This window comes from Sus scrofa, chromosome 15 (genome assembly GCF_000003025.6).
Source record: "Sus scrofa isolate TJ Tabasco breed Duroc chromosome 15, Sscrofa11.1, whole genome shotgun sequence".
Lineage (NCBI taxonomy): Eukaryota > Metazoa > Chordata > Mammalia > Artiodactyla > Suidae > Sus > Sus scrofa.
Window position 1 is genome coordinate 47411032 of NC_010457.5, and position 20056 is coordinate 47431087.

Genomic DNA, 20056 nt, shown 5'->3' on the forward strand with positions numbered 1-20056 from the left:
AATCATATATCTGATGAAGGGCTAATATCTAGAATATACAAAGAACTCCTACAACCCAAGAACAAAAGATCAAAAAAAAAAACTATTATGAAAATGGACAAAGGACTTAGGCAGACATTTCTCCAAAGATATACAAATGGCCAACAAGAATATGAACAGAAGATGCTCAATACCAGTAATTAAGAGAAATGCAAATGAAAATCATAGCAATAGAAACAACAAAGTACTTTGTCTAAGTATGCTATAAATGCCACAATATAGTATTGAGTTTACTTTAAACAGTCAATTGTCTTCTTAAAAATGTTCAAATGCAATATATTATTTTATACTTATCCATATCTTTTTCATTTCTAGCATTCTGCATTGCTTTGTGTCATTTCCATAGGACATTGTTTTCCTTCCACCTGAATATAATTTAATATTTTCTTTAGTGCATATTTTCTAGCAATAAAGTCTTTCAGATGTTTATATCTGAAAAAATTATTTTCTCTTCTTAATTTCTGATTTTCATTGGATATAGAATACTAAATAACAGTTTTTTCTCACATTTAAATGATGCCTTTTTTTTCTTATTTTCTGATAAGAAGCCTAAAGTCATTCTTATCATTGTACCTCCAGATGCAATGTGTGTTTCTCCTCTGATTACATTTAAAATACTCCGTTGGGAGTCCCCGTTATGGCTCAGCAGGTTACGAACCTGACAAGTATCCATGAGGATGCAGGTTCAGTCCCTGGCCCCACTCTTCAACCTACTGAGTCCGTGATCAATGTGGATCCCACCCAGGCACTGCAGTTCAAAGACTGAGAACAGGTAGAGAGGCAGGGAAATCAGAGAGTACATTCTTTTTTGTTTCCCTTCTCTCAGGGAAAACCTATGCTGCCTATTGTCTAATATATGAAAACTGTTATCTCATACATTTCTTTCTTTCTTTCTTTCTTTTTGCTTTTTAGGGCTGCACCCATGGCACATGGAGGTTCCCAGGCAAGGGGCTGAATTGGAGCTATAGCTGCCAGCCTAGGCCACAGCCACAGCAATGCCTGATCCAAACCACACAGCTCCCGGCAGTGCCAGATTCTTAACCCACTGAACAAGGCCAGGGATCGAACCTGCAACCTCATGGTTCCTGGTCGGATTCATCTCCACTGCACCACAACGGGAACTCCTCATACATTTCTTTCCAGCTTTTTAGTTGTTTATGGCAAGAGTGTGATTAAAGATCTGTATATTCCTCCATACCCCTAAAAATCCATGTACTTCTGAGAAAATGGTAATTCTGAGTGTTTCTCCACTGTGTCTCAAGTCCTCATGTAAAGAAAAAATACACTTTTTACTCCTACAGATCTAATTATGGTCTGGAATATCATTCCACTGTCAAAAGTCTCAGAGTTTCTCAGAGTGATTGAGTACATAGATGGGGCTGAACAACTCAAGAAGAATATTGATGCACTGTGTCAGAGGACAAGGATGACTTGCAAAGTACTTAGGCAATAATCAGCATGATTTTAATTTTTCCTTGGAGATCCAGTCAATATAATACAGCAGTATAAAGAACTGAAAGTATAGCTACTAGAAATAAGTGGGTAATGTTATTGCTATTTTCAAGAGAAGACTGTCTACCAAAAACCTCAGAGTGATTGAGTACATAATTTTCTATAGTAAGCTGCTGGAATAGAAATGAATATGCAGATATCATTGGCTTTCCTATACAGTAAATGCTTGCTTTGCACATGCTTACCAGGACTATGTATCTTTGGTAAACTTAATGTAAGTATCAGCAATGATACTTAATGAAGTATCATTTTGATGCGCAATCCTTTTGTCTCAAAAAACAGTTCTCAGAGCTTCTGAGAGTCTGTCTCCCAGATTATAATTCTGTTTGGTTAGAATAAATTCCCTTTTTTTGTTTTGTTTGTTTGCTTTTCAGGGCCACACCTGCAACATATGGAAATTCCCAGGCTAGGGGTCGAATTGGAGCTGCAGCTGCCAGCCTATACCACAGCCACAGCAACTTGGGATCCGAGCTTCATCTGTGACAACACCATAGCTCACGGCAATGCTGGATCCTCTCTCCCAGTAAGAGAGGCCAGGGATCGAACCCACATACATCCTCATAGTCAGGTTTGTAACCCACTGAGTCACAATGGGAACTCCCCCCTTTTTTCCTTCTTGACTGTTATCTGAATTTGACATCTTTGACAAGATAATAGATGTTAACTAAACATACTGCAGTAATCATTTCATAAAATATTTTATCCGATATAGGACTACTATCCAAAATATACTCAAAAAAAAAAAAAAAACCCAAAACTCTAGAAGATGAACAACATCTTTCAAAAATGCACAAGGCAGATGAGTTCCCATTGTGGTTCAGAGGTAACGAACTCAACTGGTATCCATGAGGCTGTGGGTTGGATTCCTGGTTCTTATCAGTGCGTTAAGGATTTGGCGTTCCTGTAAGCTGTGGTATATATAGGTTGCAGACATGGCTTGGGTCCAACATTGCTGTGGCTGTGGCATAGACCAGCAGCTGCAATTCCAATTGCACCCCTAGCCTGGGAGCATCCATATGCTGTAGGTGCATGCAGTCCTAAAATGCAAAAAAAAAAAGCACAAGACAATTGAAAGTTGAACAGATACCTCTCCAAAGAAGATATATACGTTGCAAATAAATTGAAAAGATGCCCAACATCACTTGTCATTAGGGAAATGCAAATTGAAACAATGAGATACCACTACCCACCTAGAAGAATGGCCAAAATCCAGAACACTGACAACACCAAATTCAGGTGAGGATGTGGAGCAATAGGCACTCTTATTTATTGCTGGTGAATGGAAAACTGGTATGAATGCTTTGGAAGACAGTTTGGTGGTATCTTACAAAACTAAACAAACTCTTTCCATAAGATCCAGCAGTCACAGTCCTTAGTATTTACTCAAATGAGGTGAACACTTATGTTCACACAAAATCTTGAGCATGAATATTTATAGCAGCTTTACTGACAAATGCCAAAAAGTGGAAGCAACCAAGACGTCCTTCAGAAGGTGAATGGATAAACTGTGGTACATCCAAAAAACGAAATATTAGCATTAAAAAGAAATGAAATTCAAGCCAGGAGAAGAAATGGAGGAACTTTAAATGAATATTACTAAGTGAAAGAAGCCAATCTGCAAAGGCTGCACACTATGATTCCAACTACATGACATTCTGGAAAATGCAAAACTATGGAAGCAGTTAAAAAATCAGATGTTTCAGAGGTAGAAGGGATGGAAGGATAAATAGGCAAAGCACAGAAGTTTTTAGGCAGTAATACTACTCTGCATGATATTATTAATGATGGATATCTATCATTATTCATTTGTCCAAACCCATAGAATGGATAGCACCAGCTGAACCCTAATGTAAACCATAGACTCTGAATGATAATGATGTGTCAATGCAGGTTCATTAATTGCAACAAGTGTACCAATCTGGTGGAGGATGTTGACGGTAGGGGAGGCTATGCGTATTGATTGGAGTCAGAGGGTATATAGGAAATCCACACTTTCTACTGAGTTTTGCTATTAACCTAAAACTGCTCTAACAAAAAAATAAAGTCTAGAACATAACTAAATCACTTTGCTGTACACCCGAAACTAACACAACATTGTAAATAAACCATACTTCAATTTTCTTAAAATATCTATTATGAAAGGAGGGATAAAACCAATAGTTTTCCTTCATCCTATGTATTCACAGACAAACAAATTTTAGCATGATTATCTTCTCTTAATTAACAAGTTAATGTATTTATTGGAATATTTAATATCTAATATCTCTGAAAAGTGCCCAAATGTAATAATAAATTTGCTAAGGTCATCAATAAGTCAATTCTATACAATGTTCTCTAAAAGATGTGGCTACAAATTTACTAACCCGATTCAGATCTACATTTTAGCTAGATACAACAGGTCCTAGAACACAGTAGGAACCCAATAAATATCAAATAAATTAATGATAGCTGCTGAAAAATGTCCAAGATGAGATTTGGGGAAACATGAACCACACGATTACTTACGCCATGTCCACTGCACTTCAATGAACAAGTATGTGATCTTGCTGTATATGTCCTTGATTCTACACATTCACGGTTTACACAAATCTAAAGAAAAACACAGAAAAAATTCCAAGTTAGATGAATCCAATTATCTTAACATTACAATCCATAATTTTAAAACATAAGACCATAACCATTTGATGCAATAAATTTCTGTTAAATACTGTTTTTTTGTTGTATCCCACAAATTTTTCTGTTGTCTTTTTTTTTTTTGGCCACCCCATGGCATATGGAGTTCCCGGGCTACAGTTGTGACAACTGCAGCAATGCTGGGTCCTTTAACCCACTGTGCTGGGCCGGGGATCAAACCTGCATCCTGGCGCTGCAGAGATGCCACTAATCTTGTTGCATCACAGCAGGAACTCCAATCTATGTTGTATTTTCATTTTCATTTAATTCAAAATATTTTTCAATTTAAGATTTCTCCTTTGGTATAAGTGTTATTTAGCTTAACCTACACACAAATATTTTGGAATTTTCAGTAAGTCTTAAAGTAAACTATGGACTTTAAGTGATAATGATGTGTCAGTGTAGGGTTGTGTCTAGTGTAGGAGTCTGTACTCATGTAGGGGTAAATTGTATATGGGAATTCCCTTTACTTTCTGCAACTCTACGGAGTTTCCTGGTGGCTTAGCAGGTTAAAGATCCGGCATCATCACTACTGTGACTTGGGTCACTGCTGTGGCATGGGTTCAATTCCTAGCCCCAGAACTTCCATATGCCACAGGTGTGGCCAAATAATAATAATAAAGTCTATTTTTAAAATAAATAATTTTTAAAAAAATGACTCAAGCTCTGGTCTTTGATTTCCCATGCAATGAGTCTAGAAGTTGCCACTCCATCCTAACAATAGATAAAAAGTTAAACAAACTAAAAAAATCAACAACCCTTCTAGAATCCATAATAGAAGTGAAGACATAGGGCAAACCACAGCCCCCATTGGAGACACACAAGCAAACACAGAGGGGTCACAGCTTCCCAGAATAAGATTCACAAGCGGAAATCACCTGGGGTACTTGCCAGGGTAGGAAAGCCTAAACAGGAATTGATGAAGTATTGGAGGCTCAATGTGGACAACTCCGAGAGCAGCATCCAGTCATGGGGGACCAGCACAGTTTTGTGAGATGTACATCCAGGAGCTCAACCAGGTTCTCACAGTAAATATTAGAGAAAAATTATCTTGTTTTGTGGCAGGAGGAGGGAAGAAGAAACTGTTTTGAAATAGCCAGAGAACTTTGTTCTAAACAAAGCTTGCCCTCAGGAGATCCAGTTAACTAGAGCCTAACCTGCTGCTATTTTATTAGAGCCCAACTCCAGCCCACTCCAGCCATCCTGTTCCATCTAAGGGAGGAGAAAAGACCCGAGAAGCACTTGTAAAGTTCACAGTCCAGAGGCACAGGGTCACCGAAAGATCAAGACCTAATTATAGGACTAAATAACACTCCCCCCCACCAAACACCTCACCACCGCATTACTAAAGTCTATTTACAGCAGTTCTATTATCCCAAATATCATGTCTGGCTCTCAGGAAATAAATAAGGTTATATTAAAAGCCAAAAAACATAATTTGAAAAACGGAGCAAGTATCAGAACCAGACACGTCAGGGATACTGGAATTATCAGACTAGGAGTTTAATCATAATTAGTATGTAAAGGGTGCTAATAGATGAAGTAGATAGCATGCAAAAATAGATGGGCAATGGAAGCAGAGACAGCAATCCTAAGGAAAAAAACAAAAATAAACGCTGGAATTAAAAAAAAAAAAAAACACTGTCACAAAATTTAAGAATGCCTTTAGTGGGATTATTAGTATACTGGGCATAGTTTAGGGAAGAATCTCTGAGCTAGAAGGATATATCAATAGAATCCTTAAAAACTAAAAAGCAAAGAGAACAAAGATTGAGAAAAAATAACATAATTTCCAAGGACTGTGGGACAACTACAAAAGGTATACTCATGTGTAATGGAAATGCCAGAATAAAAAGGAACAGAAGAAATATTTTCAATAGTAATGACTGAGAATTTCCCCTAAATTAATGTCAGACACCAAATCAGTTTTAGGAAGCTCAGAAAACAACAAGCAGGATAAACTCCCAAAAAACTACATCTAGGCATACCATGTTCTCACAGAAAATCAATGAAGAAATCTTGAAAAAACCAAGAATTAAAAGAACAAACAAACTCCTTACACATAGAGGAACAAAGATAAGAACTACATCTGACTTCTCAGAAACCAGGCAGTCAGAAGAGAATGCATATAAAATATTTAAAGCACTGATAGAAAAAATCCCCAACCTAGAATTCTATATACTGTGAAATTATCCTTCAAAGGTGAAGGGGAAAAAAAGGTTTTCTCAAACAAAAAATTGAGGGAATTTATCACTAACAGAGATGCCTTATAAGACATATTAAAAGAAGTTCTTTAGAGAGAAGGAAAATGATATAGGTCAGAAACTAATAGGATGTATAACAAGAGTGAACACTTATGAAATCTATTTTCTTGGTGTGTTGATGATGTGTCAATGCAGGTTTATCAATTGCAACAAATATACCACACCGGTGGGGATGTTGATCATGGGGGAGAATTCCTCATACCACCTCAGGTACCCACAGTCATAGCTAGCAAGGAAGACAGCAGTCTTTATCAACGCTGATCACAGCTGATATAAAGGCCCAGAATCCATGCCACTGTGCCCTCCTGGAGCCAGAGACACTGTTGTGCCCCCACAAGTCAGATCCACTGCACCCCACCCAGCTTGTGTGCTTACACCCACTCAAAAGTGAAGGTCTTTCCCCACCAAAGCCAGTCTATAAGTTCCAGGAAAGATAACTGATCCTTCAAATGAGATTTAGAAGTAAATTTATTCCTACTATGTGTTCTCCAGATTTGAGCTGGTATTATAAATAACAAATTATAATAACAATCAATAATAGCCAACCTATATTTAGCTCTTACTATGTGCTGCGCATCCTGCTAAGTAAGCACTTTATACTATTATCTCATTAAATATTTGCAATAACTCCATAGAGTAAATGTTATTATTATCCCCACTTTACCTGTGATATCTCAGTTTGTCTAGGTAACTTCCAAAATCACAAAAAATTAAGAGGTGAATATTGATTCTTGGCAGGCCCACCTAAGTTTTGTTTTTATCTCCTGGACCACAAAGAGACAGATATTATGTGGGATTTCTTCTTTCTTCTCCAAGAACAAAAGTGAGTTTCCATGTTATGAAATATTTAACTAAAAGGATAAGTATTCCCAAGATTTCTTTACTCCCCATTCCAGCCCCCAAACCCTTGGAGTTTCCTTGCTCACATGCTGAAATTCTAAAGGGGATCAAATACTCCCATTACAATCCTCAGAGACCAATTGAAGCTAATTCATTTTTTCTTTACCTAAATATTTAAGGTTATATATCACGAGAAATGAATTGCAATTTGTATTTAAATGAAAATATTTATTAAATAAATTAATAAAACTAAATTTAAAAAGATAGATTTTAAGTCATTTACCCTCTCATCATCACAAACAGAGCCATTCTTGACTATCATTGGATCTTCTAAACCTTTCGCAAGTGTGTAGTGAATAGTTATACATACAACATTTCGTACAAAAGCATAAATCACAGAAGCATTTTCTTGAAGGAAAGGAGTTTGAGAAGGGTAGGTGCAAATTAATCTTCCACAAATAAGATCCCTGCAAACATAATAAAATTATAAGATTATTAAACATTAAGCATTTATTAGGAATACTTCATTTTGTTTTCTTTGACAAAATAAAAAATTAAGAATGGCTCTCCATTTAAGGCAATGTGTCTAAGGAAAATGTAATATTTAAATATCGCTAATGTTTAAAGTAAAAAGTGAAGCCAGAATTCCTGTCATGGCGCAGCAGAAACGAATCCAACTAGGAACCATGAGGTTGTGAGTTCGATCCCTGGCCTCACTCAGTGGGTTAGGGATCTGGCGTTGCCATGAGCTGTGGTGCAGATCACAGACGTGGCTTAGATCTGGCATTGCTGTGGCTGTGGGGTAGGCCAGCGGCTACAGCTCCGAGTAGACCCCTAGCCTGGGAACCTTTACATGCCACAGGTGCAGCCTAGAAAGACCAAAAAAAAAAAAAAAAAAAAAAAAAAAAAAAAAAGTGAATCCATTGATAGGAGCTTATCTTTCAATGGCACTAATGATTTTTTAATTCAGTATGCAGACTGGTATACTTATTGCCAAATAAACAATTCACTTAAGCATTTTCTATCCCTCTGAGGGAGAGAAAGACAAATATAAGATGGGACCCCTACCCTTATTAAAAGTGCAACAAATGAAATAAGCAAATTCTTCAGAGATTTAAGATGAGGATATATTCTAACTCATCAGTTAGGGAAACACCATAGAGAAGATGCCATATAAGTCAAAGCTTAATAAATTTAGTAAGGGAGTCCCGTCGTGGCGCAGTGGTTAACGAATCTGACTAGGAACCATGAGGTTGAGGGTTCGGTCCCTGACCTTGCTCAGTGGGTTAACGATCCGGCGTTGCCGTGAGCTGTGGTGTAGGTTGCAGACGCGGCTCGGATCCCGCGATGCTGTGGCTCTGGCGTAGGCCGCCGGCTACAGCTCCGATTCGACCCCTAGCCTGGGAACCTCCATATGCCGCAGAAGCGGCCCAAAGAAATAGAAAAAAAAAAAAAAATTAGTAGGATTTCAATAGGCTAAGTTATTTATAAACAAAAGTAACAGCATAAGCAAATTAAGGAAGCATAAAACTACATACTACGTTAACCAGTCTATAAATTCGATGAGTACCAGGGCCGTTGTATGCTTTGCTAACTAGTATCTAGCCCAATGTCCAGCATGTGGTAGGTTCTCAATATTTGCTAAATAAATTCCTGATCAAAATATCAAAGAACTGACTCTTCAGATGCACGGGAAACTGAACTTCACTTTATAGACAAGAGTAGCCTTTAGCTTTAGCAAACAGTCAAGTGGATGGGAGTAGTATTTTTACTTTTTTTTAAATGAGTCTGTTTAGAGAGGTGCAATAGTTATTACTAGTTTCAATCTTAGATCAGATATAGGGGCCTAATGATTAACTATATATAAATATTTGAAATTTGGATTAAAATTTAATAAGCCTATAGCACAAGAGGATGTCAAGGCTAGAGATTTTGATTTCAGATTCACTCCCATACACATGTGATGCTTGAAACTACTGGAATGAATGACTATACAGAGAAAAGCTAAAAATAGAATCTTATAGAACCAGCATCTTTTAATATTTGTATAGTATACCTCCATGCACAATATTTAAATCTGCCTCTTTCTTTACCACAGTTCCCAAACCTATCATTTTGAGACTGTATTTCTTCATAGCAGGCAAATGGAGCATTCTTTGAGCCTGTCAAAGTTAGAAATATATTTGGATTAAAACTTCATTTATTTTCCATCTTCCTCCATTTCCTCATATACTTGTGTTTCTTTTACCTTTTTCTCTATTACTATCATCTACTCAAAAGTTTCCTAGTGACATTGTAAGAAAAGAGAAAAAAATTAAAAGTGAAAAGCAATGCTCATCGTTATTTCTCCTTTTAACTTCATTTTCAGTCATTTTCATCACAAAAGATATCATGAGGGTATGGGAGAGTTATAGACGTAAACCTTGAGAGAACTATGTGAAAGAAGGCAAAAAAAAAAAAGATAACACACAGGGAAACTGTACTTGTTCCCTTAGATTCTGAGAAGGGATTATTAAAAAAAAAAAAAAAGTCGGGTCTATAACAAAATCTCATTGAAGAAAGCTGCTATCTTCAGAAATTATAAAATGAAGGGATAAAATTGCCAACACATATACTTACCTATTTTTCCTTCATAACTTTATTTTTATCACTATGAAAAAGTACTGAAATCTTGGTAACTTAAAAGAATATGCATGTCACAGTTTCTGTAAGTCTGAAGTCTAGCAAAGCACAAGTAGGTTCTCTGGTTAAGGTCTCACTAGGCTGAAATAATGTTCATGGCTGGGGTTACAGTCTCATTTGAGGCTGGAGTCCTCTTCCAGTCTCTCTCTCTCTCTTTTTTTTTTCCAGCCACTGCTCTATCTGCCAAGGGCTCTTAGCCCCTAAGGATGCCCCCTAAGGTCCTAGGCACATGTCCCTCCTCGCAACATGGCAGCTTATTTCTTCCAAGCCAGCAGAAGACTTTTTCTGACATTTCCCATCTTTTAAGGGTTCACATGATTAGATGGCACCCCACTCGGAATATCTCCCTTTCCATTAATTTAAAGGTGACTGATTATAGACTTTAATTACACCTTAAAAATGCCTTCATATTTACTATATAATCTAATCATGGGAATGATATTTCATCATATATTCACTGGTTGTCCCCCAACTCAGAGAGGGGATTATCCAAGAAATGTACACCAGAAGAGTACGGGCCATCTTAGAATTTACCTAGCACAGCTGCCGTCTCCAAAATGAACCATCCTAAGTCAGGATAAAACATAAAAGTAGATATTAATATCTACCTCAGTGGATTGTTGTGAGAATTAAGATGACATTTATTTAGCCACTCAATTCCCATCTAATCCTTCTACATTTTAAGATCAAAGTTTCTCCTGTTTACCAGCCCTTTCTGTGATTTACACTTTTCCCACTATTCTTTTTAATTTTTCACCTTCTCCCAATTCTATTTCTTTCCACCATTTTAAAACAACAGTCCATCAAAGGTGATTGTACATTTAATATGAAAACGGTAATGCTATTTCTAGGTATTTATAATGCTTAATCAGTTCAGTTGTGAGTCTGAGAATACCAGGATAGGAATGTTCTTTCTCCATCCTAGTTTTTACTAGTCCATCTATTGCTTCTAAAGGTACCAATGAGCCCTATTATTAATTTCTCCCTTGAGTACCCTCTCTCATTAGTGTTAGGGACTTTCTCTCAGCTCAGTCTGGTTTTTCATGGGTGATGTGGAAACACCAAAGGAGCAACACTTTGAAAATGTGAAATCACATGTGAAACACTTCCTTAAATCCAATATACTAATCAGCCTATAAAGTAAGACAATTTGCCGTTCCATAGTTCAAATAGTGTATTTAGATTCCCTCTATTATCAAATGCCACAAAAAAATGTACATAGACTTTCACAGATAGTTGTGCATGGCTGGTACTAGTTTAGTAAATGGTAAAATTATTGCAAATAATTTAGACAAAATTCATAAACAGCACTGCATAGTACAGAGTTTGATGCTATACTCCCTTGACCACTATTAGATGACTAAAAGGCCACCCCATCTCAATTGGAATAAAGGGAGCCACTGAAATGTTAGTGAAAGTTTTAGCTTTCATTACCTGGCATCTTACTCAGACTGTCTCATGAATAATAGGCATTTTCAACTTAACACATCCTAAAAATAAATTGTTTTATACCCTAGACTTCCTTATAGGACCATTAGCCAACCAATGTTCATGCCAAAACTCAGGAACAATTCTTGATTTCCTTTTCCCCTCTTACTCCTACCTCTACCAACTAATCTAAATCTTAGGGACACTGCCTCCTAAGAACAGCCTGAGCATGACCAGCTCTCATCTTCTCCATAGGTACCACTCTAGCTTGAGGTATTATCAGTTCTCTTTTAAGAGGCAACCACAGCCTTCTAATTGACTCCTCATTTCTACTCTCCACTCCTCACAGTACTTTCTCCATATCAAAAATCAGAGTGATCCTTTTAAAAATAAAAACCATACATCAACTTCTTACTTAAATATCTCCAATGGTATACCATTACACTAAGAATAAAATCCAGTTTTCTTACCATGATCCTTACTCAGCCCTGTTCACTACATTTCAGCCACACTGCCCTTTTTTTCATTCTTGAATACATCAAATTCATTACTAACTCAGTAGGATAACATTTCTTACAAGTGAAATGTTCTTTCCCAAGATCATCTCTTGGCTGGCTTCTCAGTACTCAAGTTTCTATTCAAATTTCACTTCCATACAGAAACCATCTCTGAACACCCTATCTAAAACAGCCTCAACTTCATGATCTGTTTGTTGTTGCTATTGATGCTGCTTTATCTGGAAGAATTTTCTGTCATCGTAATATTCATCACTAATGGAAACAATTGTGTTTATTTATTTACTAATTTTTATTGTTTATGCCTGAGGCCTTCAATGGAATATAACCTCCATAACAATATGAATCTTTTTTTGTCTTGTCCATCACTGGGTTTTCAGTGCTTGAAGAATGCCTTATCCAATTAAGGTGAATAAACGAAAAAACCAACACCCTGGGAAATATACCTCATGAGCTATCTTCCTTATGGAGTTTGACATCCAAAATCAAAACCTCCAACAGGAATTATACCTATCTTATTTGAAGGCATACAGATTTAAAGATTAATATTTGAAACAAACTCCTTTGTGGTATCTCCCAAATTATGTGTCCAATGTTGCCTCATTAATTTCAATAGTTTCTGTCTTGTAGCCTTCTACATATTTTTCTTGAAAGAGGCAATTTTCAACCCTACATTTTCCAAATATGTAGATAGAGCCAATTTAAACTTTCCACAAATTCGGAGTTCCTGTTGTGGCTCAGCAGTTAAAGACCCCAACTAGTATCCATGAGGATGTGGTTTTGATCACTGACCTCAGTCAGTAGGTTAAGGATCCAGCATTGCCATAAGCTGTGGGGTAGGTCACAGACATAGCTCAGATCCTGTGTTGCTGTGGCTGTGGTGTAGGCTGGCAGCTATAGCTCCAATTCAACCCCTAGCCTGGAAACCTCCATATGCTGCAGGTATGGCTCCAAAAAGACCAAAAAAAAAAAATTAAAAGCTAAACTTTCCACTAATTCATGATGAGAAGAAAGAATGAGATGGTATATTCAAAGTTATAGAATGCCAAGAATAATTTACGCAGCAAAGCTGTCCCTAAGAAATTAGGTGGAATAAAGACTTTCTCTAATAAACAAAAGCAAAAGAAATTGATCACAACTAAACCTACCTTACAAGAAATGCTGAAAGGAGTTAATCAGGCTGAAATGAAAGAAGCTAATAAGTAACATGAAAACAAAAATAGACAGCTTACTGGTAAAGGCAAGGATATCATCATATTCAAAATACTCAAACTGTGATACAGTGGCATATTAACTATATAATTCTAGTACAAGGTTAAAGGACAAAAGTATTAAAAATACCAATATCTACAATAATTTCTTAATGAATACAAATTGAAAAAATAGGTAACTTGTGACATCAGAAACATAAAAGGAGGAGAGAAAAAGCATAGAGTTTTGTTTGCAATCAAAGTTAAATTGTTATCGAAGTTCCCGTCGTGGCTCAATGGTTAATGAATCTGACTAGGAACCATGAGGTTGCGGGTTTGATCTCTGGCCTTGCTCAGTGGGTTAAGGATCTGGTGTTGCCGTGAGCTGTGGTGTAGGTTGCAGACTTGGCTCAGATCTGGCATTGCTGTGGCTCTAGTGAAGGCTGGCAGCTACAGCTCCGACTGGACCCCTAGCCTGGGAACCTCCATATGCCTAGAAAAGGCAAAAAGACAAAAAAGTTAAATTGTCATCAGCATAAAATAAACTGTTCCATATATAAGATGTTTTATGTAAATTTATGGTTAAACATAAACAAAAACCTAACAGACATACAGAACGTTTCACTCAACCACAGACAAAAGCACATTCTTCTCAAGCACACATGGAGCATTTCTCCAGGGTAGATCTTATGATACAACATAAGAGAAGTCTGAGCAAATATAAGACTGATATCTAACCAAATATTTTTTCCAACAACAATGGTATGAAACTGGAAATTAATAACAGTTGGAAAACATACCAATATATGGAAGTGTACACATAAAAACACAAAGGATTGGAGTTCCCGTCGTGGTGCAGTGGTTAACAAATCCGACTAGGAACCATGAGGTTGTGAGTTTGATCCCTGGCCTTGCTCAGTGGGGTAAGGATCTGGCGTTGCCATGAGCTGTGGCGTAGGTCGCAGATGCGGCTCAGATCTGCATTGCTGTGGCTCTGGTGTAGGCCGGTGGCTATAGCTCCGATTAGACCCCTAGCCTGGGAACCTCCATGTGCTGTGGGAGCAGCCCTAGAAAAGGCAAAAAGGCCAAAAAACAAAAACAAAAACAAAAACAAAAAACCCCACAAAGGATCATTACAGAGTATTATAATTATATACCAAGAAACTGGATAACTTAGAAACAAATGAATAAATTCCTAGAAATAGATAACTGACCCAAGACTAAATCATGATGAAACAGAAAATCAGAACAGACTAATTACTAGTAAGGAGAATGAATCAGTAATCAAAAACCTCTCAATATAGGAAAGTCCCAGTCAGATGGTTTTTCCTGGTGAATTATATCAAACATTTAAAGAATTAATGCCAATCTTTCTCAAACTCTTCCAACAAATTGAAGAAAATGGAACACTTCCAGTATCCTACAAGGCCAGCTTTACTCTGATGTCAAAGCCATATAAGAACATACGAGAAAAGAAAACTACAGAGCAATATCCTTGATGAATATGGATATCAAAATTCTCAACAAAATATTGACAAACCTAAAAAAAAAAATTAAAATACTAACAAACCAAATTCAACAGAACATTAAAATGGTCAAACCCCATCAGGTAAAATGGTATTTATCCCTGAATTCAAGGATGGTTCAACATATGCAAGTGAATAACTGTGATACATTACGCTGAAAGAACAAAAATTTTAAAAAATCATATGATCCTCCCAATAGATGCAAAAAAGGCATTTGATAAAAAAATACATTTTTCATGATAGAAATGATCAACAAATTAAGTATAGAAGGAACAGATCTTAACACAAAAAAAGTCATTTATAATAACCCCACAGCCAACACTATACTCGATTATAAAAAGTTAAATTTTTTCCCTCTAACATTGAGAACAACATAAGGGTGCTCATTCCCACCACTTCTATTCAGCATAGTACTAGAATTTGTAGCAAGAGCAGTTAAGGAAGAAAAAATAAAAAGCATCCAAATTGAAAACAAATAAAATTGTTTTATAGAAAATATAATCTTATATAGGGAAAAATCCTGAATATTCCACCAAAAAGCTGTTAGAACTAGTCAACAAATTAAGTGAAGTTACAGCATAGAAAATCAACATATGTAAATCAGTTGAATTTCTGTACATTAATAACAAAAGAGCTGAACATTTTTTTTAAATGCCATTCCAAATACAATCAAAATCAGGAGTTCCCATCATGGCTCAGCGGTAACAAAACTGACTAGTATCCGTGAGGATGTGGGTTCGATCCCTGGCCTTGCTCAGTGGGTTAAGGATCCAGCGCTGCTGTGAGCTGTGGTGTAGGTAGCAGACACAGCTCAGATGCTTAGATCCTGCAGTGCCATGGCTGTGGTATAGGCCAGAAGCTACAGTTCTGATTCAACTCCTAGCCTGGGAACTTCCATATGCTACAGGTGTGGCCTTAAAAACAAACAAACAAACAAAAAGCATCAAAATCAATATAATACTTTGGAATAAATTAAAATCAAATAAGTAAGAGATGTGTAGCCTGAAAACTACAAGATTTCCATGAAAAAAATCTAAGATATAAACAAAAGGAAAGATATCCTGTGTTCATGGATCAAAGGAATTAATATCATTAAAATGTCCATATTACCCAATGCCGTCTATAGAGTCAATGCTATCCCTAAAAAATTCCAATGGCATTTTTCATAGAAATATTTAAAAATCCTAAAATTTGTATGGAACCAAAAGACACCCTGAATAGCCAAGATGATCCTGAGAAAAAATAAAGCTAAAGATATACATTTCCTTATTACAATTATACAACAAATCTATAGTAATTAAAACAGTATGTGATGGCATAAGAATAGACACACAGACCAATGAAAAAAGTTTCAGAGCCCAGAAACAAACTCCCACATATAAAGTCAATTAATACTTTGACAAGGAAGCCCCAAATACTCAATGGGCAAAAGAGAATCTCTATCTCTTCATTAAACCACTTTGGAAAAACTGGATGGCTACATGCAAAAGAATGAAATTAGACCACTATCTTATACAACTCATAAAAATGAACTCAAAATAGATTAAAGCTTAATTTTTTTTTTGTCTTTTTAGAGCCTCACCTGCAGCATATGGAGGTTCCCAGGCTAGGGGTCTAATCGGAGCTGTAGCCACCAGCTTGCACCATAGCTCACGGCAATGCTGGATCCTTAATCCACTAAGCAAGGCCAGGGATTGAACCCTCAACCTCATGGTTCCTAGTCAGATTCGTTTCTGTGGCGCCACGACAGAAACTCCCTAAAGCTTAAATTAAAAAACTGAACCAATAAAACACCTAGAAGACACATGGGAAAAGCTCCTTAACATTGGTCCTGGTAATGACTTTTTGGAAATGACACCAAAATCATTAGCAACAAATGCCAAAAAAGGGAAAAAAAAAAGTGAACTTGATCAAGCTAAAAAGATTTTTGCACAGCAAAAATACAATAATAATAAAAAAAAGGGCAAACTATGGACTAGAAGAAAATATTTTCAAATTATGTACCTGATAATAACAATCTCCAAAATATATAAAGAATTCATTGAAGCCAATAAAAAAAGATCTGATTGTAAAATGGGTAACATAACTGAATAGATTATTTTCAAAGAGGATATACAAATGGCCAGCAGATATATGACAAGGTGTTCAGTATCACTAATCATTAAAGAAATGCAAATTAAAACCAGAATGACATATTACCTCACACTTGTTAGACTGGCTTCCAACAAAGAGCCAAGAGATAACAAATGTTGATGAGGATATGGAGAAAATGAAACATTTGTGCACTGTTGGTGGAAATGCACATTGGTACAGCTACTATGAATTAACAGTATGGATGTTACTCAAAAACTTAAAAATAGAACTACACTATGATCCAGAAATTACACTTCCAGTCTACTTCATATCCAATGAAAATGAAAACATGATCTCAAAAAGATATCTGCATTCCAATGTTCATTGCAGCATTATTCACCACAGGCAAGATTTGGAAACAACCTAAGTGTCTAACGAATCGCAGGAGTTTGAACAGGCCTCCCCTAGTGGACCACTTTGGCATATGGATTATTTTGAGCTAAAGGCAATCAAGACCCTGCAGGCTCAAAAGAAATCTCTACTCTTTTCTTAACAACCTGGAAGAATTTAAATTAGGGATTCTTCCAAGAATTGTTATTATCAGAGATAAATCTATCTAAGTGGCCCTGTCTGCATGGCAGGGCAAATATCTAATTACCAAACATCTATTCTTCTTCTGGTCCTGTGAATGACATCCCAGTCCTTGAAAGCTCCAGGCTCCTATCCCATTGCTTAGCTCAGGATGGCATATACAACTTTTCTACAATCTTTTCTTAGCCTCTCTGCTTCTATTTTTTATGCTGAAAACTCCATCTTCTCCAGCTTTACTTTACCCTATATTCCTGCCTGAAAAACAGTCGCAGCACTGGTAAATAACTTAAGCTTAAGGACAAAGACCAAAAGGCACAAGTTATTCATGTAGTCAGCTGTATAAGGACATAATGCATTGGTCTAGGCATGCTGGACCTGTGCAGAGAGGCATGTGGTTTGCACAGCATGATATGTCCTGTTAAGATAAGTGGAAGATGAGCCTCATGACCCCAAGGGGTTTACGAGGGGTCCTTAGCAGGATACGAGGTACAAATCTAGGCACACTAGGCATGCTATCTGTGGAAGCACAATGGTGATTCTCTGGATGCTATGCATAAATAGCTGATGCCAGGCTTCCCTCAATGCTAACGATTGTTAAAAGCTAAACCAGATACCAGCTACGTGACTTTTTAAAAAAATTAAAAAAAAAACTGCATCCTGCACTTACAGCCCCCTCCTCACTTGATGTAATCCTAAAGAGCACAATAAAAGCAGTGTGCTTTCTTGAGGTGGGGCTCTTGGTCCCTGAGACCATGAGAACCCCGTTCCCACATTTGATTAAGACAAATGTCTCTATGTTTTGTTTTATGTTAACCTTTTCTTAAGTTTCGTAGTGCCTGTTCTTCAGCCCTCACGGCTGAGCTGGTCCCGCAACAACTCATTTTACATTTCTGTCTCTGAATATCTTATGTATATGGGGTCTCTGACTCTTTCATGTATGTGGGGGTCTCATACGTATGAACTAAAATTTTATTTCTCAAGTTAATCTATGTCATTTTAATTATTTGATGAGGCAAAGGAACTAGAGGAGTTTAAGAAGGATGGAAAATTTTCCCCTTTCTGACAGGATTTTAATGGGTAATGAAAATGAGAGATATCAATATTATTAAGTTATGAGAAAGAAATAAATCCTGTCATTTATAACATGGATAAAACTTGTGGGCATTATGCTAAGTAAAATTAGTGAGACAGGGAAAGACAATACTCCATGATATCACTTAGATGTGGAAACTTACTGAACTCAGAGAAACAAAGAATAGAGAAATAGTTACCACAGGCTAGGATGGTGGTGTCAAATGGGAGATGTTCATCAAAGATTACAAACTCCCAGTTATGAGTAAAATAAGTTCTTGAAGTCTAATGTACAGCACGGTGTTTATACTTAATAATACCATATTATATACTTGAAAGTTGCTGAGAAAGTAAATCTAAAGTGTTCTCACCATGAAAAATGAATGTTTAGTTAACACTATGGTGGTAATAATTTTGAAATATATAAAAGTACCAAATCAACATGTTGTACACCTTAAACTTATACCATGTTATATGTCAATAATATCTCAATAAAGCTGGTGGTCAAGGAGACTTAAACTAACCTAAAACTATAAATCTACTAGAAGAAAACACTGAAAGAAAGTTCTTGGACACTGAGAAGGCAACAACAAATAAGTGGGACTGCATAAAACTGAAAACTTCTCAGCAAAGGAAACAATCAACAAAGCAAAAAGTGAAACCTATCAAATGGAAGAAGATATTAGCAAACCATATATCTGATAAAGGATTTATCTCCAAAATATATAAGTAACACATATAACTCAATAACAAAGGAAAACAGATTTAAAAATAGCAACGGCTTAAATAGACATTTCTTGAAATAAAAGATATATAAATGACCATCAGATAAATGAAAAGGGGCTCACTAATCATCAGGGAAATGCAAAGAAAAATCACAGTTCACACTTTTTACGATAGTTGTTTTCAGAAATGCAAAAGATAAGTATTATGAAGAAAGGGGAACTTCTAGAGACTGTTTTTAATAATGAATATTTGTAAAAACATCATGGAAAACAGTAGTTAGGCTGTTTAAATGTATTACCTTATGATCCAGCAAGCCTATTCCTGGGTATGTATATATATGTAAACATACATGTAATGACTATGTTAAGTAGCTGACAGAGGCAATTATTGCACAACGTGTGTGTGTGTATATTTATCAAAATATTAAGTTATACACTTTAAACATATTTTTGTCAATTATACCTTAGTAAGTTTAAAACATAAAAAAATAGAGATGTTAAGTAGAATAAAGAATATAAATATAAACAATTATCCATTGTCTTGGTAATGTTAATAAAAATATTTATGTCCAACTCCATAGATATTACAAAACAATATTACCTTTTCCAAATATTCTCTCACAATGTGCATCAAGATCACGGCAGTCTCCTTCAAAACAAAAGGCTTTATTGTTTTTACATGAGTGTCCATCATGTATAGTTACATCAGGTGGACAGCTTCCTGAGCTTCCATTACAAGTCTCAGAAATATCACATTCAGGATGTGCAGTGGGCCTGCAGGTAGTACCTGCTTGCAGAAACTAGTAGAAATTAAAATGTAAAAATGAAAGCATTGTATATAAGATTGTGTTTATCAATATATATTTCAAAATTGTCCTAAATACATTTATAGCTTGATGATGTACTTATTCATTAATGTCTCTTAGT

At 36.3% G+C, this 20056-nt stretch overlaps 1 protein-coding gene across 1 annotated transcript in view; it reads right to left on the reverse strand.

Annotated features, from left to right (window-relative positions):
* Positions 1-20056, reverse strand: part of LOC100525542 (disintegrin and metalloproteinase domain-containing protein 32) — a 133724-nt gene that overhangs the window by 22947 nt on the left and 90721 nt on the right. Inside the window, exons 15-18 of the mRNA XM_021075123.1 lie at positions 19731-19929; positions 9385-9490; positions 7612-7795; positions 4057-4140 (exon numbers count right to left, since the gene is read on the reverse strand). Coding sequence (XP_020930782.1) covers positions 4057-4140; positions 7612-7795; positions 9385-9490; positions 19731-19929 — 573 coding nt within the window. The remainder of the gene's footprint in view (positions 1-4056; positions 4141-7611; positions 7796-9384; positions 9491-19730; positions 19930-20056) is intronic.